General features: G+C 33.4%; 1 protein-coding gene across 1 annotated transcript; it reads left to right on the forward strand.

Moving 5' to 3' along the window:
• Window positions 1-1,228: 1,228 nt before the first annotated feature.
• On the forward strand, window positions 1,229-2,170 carry LOC101541442 (olfactory receptor 4K13-like). The gene has a single exon (XM_004609740.2). It carries the CDS (start codon window positions 1,229-1,231, stop codon window positions 2,168-2,170), a length of 942 nt encoding a protein of 313 aa, XP_004609797.1.
• Window positions 2,171-2,425: the final 255 nt, after the last annotated feature.

Here is a 2,425-nt window from a genome sequence, read left to right on the forward strand (position 1 = left end):
TTTTATACTCTATTACCTTGGGAAAGAAGTAGATCTTCATTGACTAATATAGTAAAACAAAATAACTAGTACAGGTTATTTGTAACACAACATGTAAGTGGAGATAGATACACATGGACCTGTAACTAAATGTTCATTATATAATAGTAGGTTTACTGTATTTTTAAAATTTAAAGTGTGTGAAGTAAAGGTTAATAACTACCCAAAATATCACATAGACCCTAATTTATTTTATGATAAAATATGTCTGTATCTTGGTTTCAAATAAAATTAAGGACTGAAAATTAATAACAAATCATGAGTACATTTCAAAATACAGACATAAAGTCAGTCAAACTGGCTAAATTGAAGTAATTTTTGAACTGGAGGAATTGAAGTAATTTTTGAAGATGATACTTTAGGTCATGTAATAATTTATTACCTTGAATGTGTGCATTTTAAAATTGCATTTACTTTGATGAACCCATCTCATTCAGTAACACAATATCTATCTGTGTCCACCTTGACAAATCTCAAAATTAAATGATTCTCGAAGGAAAATCATAATGATTAAACCTCGGTCAACCTAGGCCAAGTAACTAACACCACTGTTTTCAACAACAAATCATATGTTTTTAAAAACAAATTATATGTTTTTGGTTTTAAGCTTACATTGAAAAACATAGTTTCCCAGGTTCAACTTTGTATCGACAATATGGTCAAGATTATAATTCGTTTTTTTCAAGAAATACAATGCACATTAATTGGTTTGAACAAGTGTTTTCAAAAGTGTTAAATATGTTAATAATATATTTGCATACTGGAGTAATGACAAATTGCATCAGTAAATGTGCCTCCTGAGACCTGCAAAAGGTAAACATCTCTTTTACTAATCGTGCTTTTCAAAAACTGCTTCACTCAAATAAATTGTCATTGAGTCTGATCTGGAACTTGACAGGATGGTAAACTAGTTTTCTCAATGTGTACCTCAACTTTTCCTTACTATACAAAAACAATTGGATATAACTGGCTGCATGCCAATAAAACGTTCTTCTGCTGTCTGATCCTACAATATATCAGTTGCAAAATATGAAGTGATATGTGCATTGCACTTATATGATTAAAAGACTCATTTCCCTGAGTAAGAAATAGGAAGCTTGAGAAAAGACAAAGATCATTAATTTGTCTCAGCAATTCATATTTCTTTTTTCTTTAGACAACTTCTAACAAAAATCATGAAAAAGGATAAATGGATCTCCTAAATAACAGATCAAGTGTTTCAGAGTTCATCCTGCTGGGACTTTCCAGTTCTCAAGACATTCAGATATTCTTTTTTGCAATCTTCTTTCTTGTCTACATAGGCATTGTCATAGGAAACTTCCTCATTGTAATCTCTGTGATATTTGATAGCCGTCTTCACTCCCCCATGTATTTCTTTCTTGCGAATTTATCATTTTTTGACTTATGTCTCTCTTCTGTGGCAACACCAAAGGTGATTGCAGACTTTCTTAGAAAACACAAAACCATCTCCTTCTGGGGCTGCATGGCACAGATGTTTTTTATGCACTTCTTTGGAGGTGGAGAGATGTCTCTTCTGATAGGTATGGCCATCGACAGGTATGTTGCAATATGCAAACCCTTGCATTACAAGACCATCATGAATCACAAGGTACTCATTATGCTACTTCTACTCTCTTGGATGGTTGGATTCATTCACACCACAAGCCAAATGATTTTCACAGTTGGTTTACCTTTTTGTGATGACAATGTTGTGGACAGCATGTTTTGTGACCTCCCTCTAGTCATCAAACTTGCCTGTACTGACACTTACAACTTAGAGCTCTTGGTGATTGCGAATAGTGGACTCCTGTCCCTAATCTGCTTCATTCTCTTGCTTATATCCTACATTGTCATGCTGGTCACTATCTGGAAGCATTCCTCCAGTGCATCCTCCAAGGCTCTGTCCACACTATCTGCTCACATCACTGTGGTCACCCTCTTTTTTGGCCCAGCCACATTCATCTATGCTTTCCCATTCAATAGTTATTCAGTAGATAAATTCCTTTCAGTGTTTTATTCTATAATCACTCCCCTACTCAATCCAATTATTTATACCTTGAGAAACCAGGAAATGAAGGCAGCCATTAAGAGACTGTTTAGTAAGCGTATTGGATCTTGGTTGACCTCCTAAATATTTGTAACTTGTTTGTTTCCACTGATATTTTGGGATTTTAAGGTGCTTTTTATTTAGAGAACAAAATTCAAAAATTATAAGAATATTTTCCTCAAAGTTATGGAATTCTTAATATACTGTTTAAAATTCTAATAAAAATACACATAGTAAAGAGCTAATATATAAATATTTATATAATTATTTCATACTTTCCTACTTACTACACCTAGAAGTCCTCAGTTCTTACTCCTGGTACTACACTCATGGATCACT

The sequence above is a fragment of the Sorex araneus genome, chromosome 3 (genome assembly GCF_027595985.1).
Source record: "Sorex araneus isolate mSorAra2 chromosome 3, mSorAra2.pri, whole genome shotgun sequence".
In the NCBI taxonomy this organism is placed as follows: Eukaryota; Metazoa; Chordata; class Mammalia; order Eulipotyphla; family Soricidae; genus Sorex; species Sorex araneus.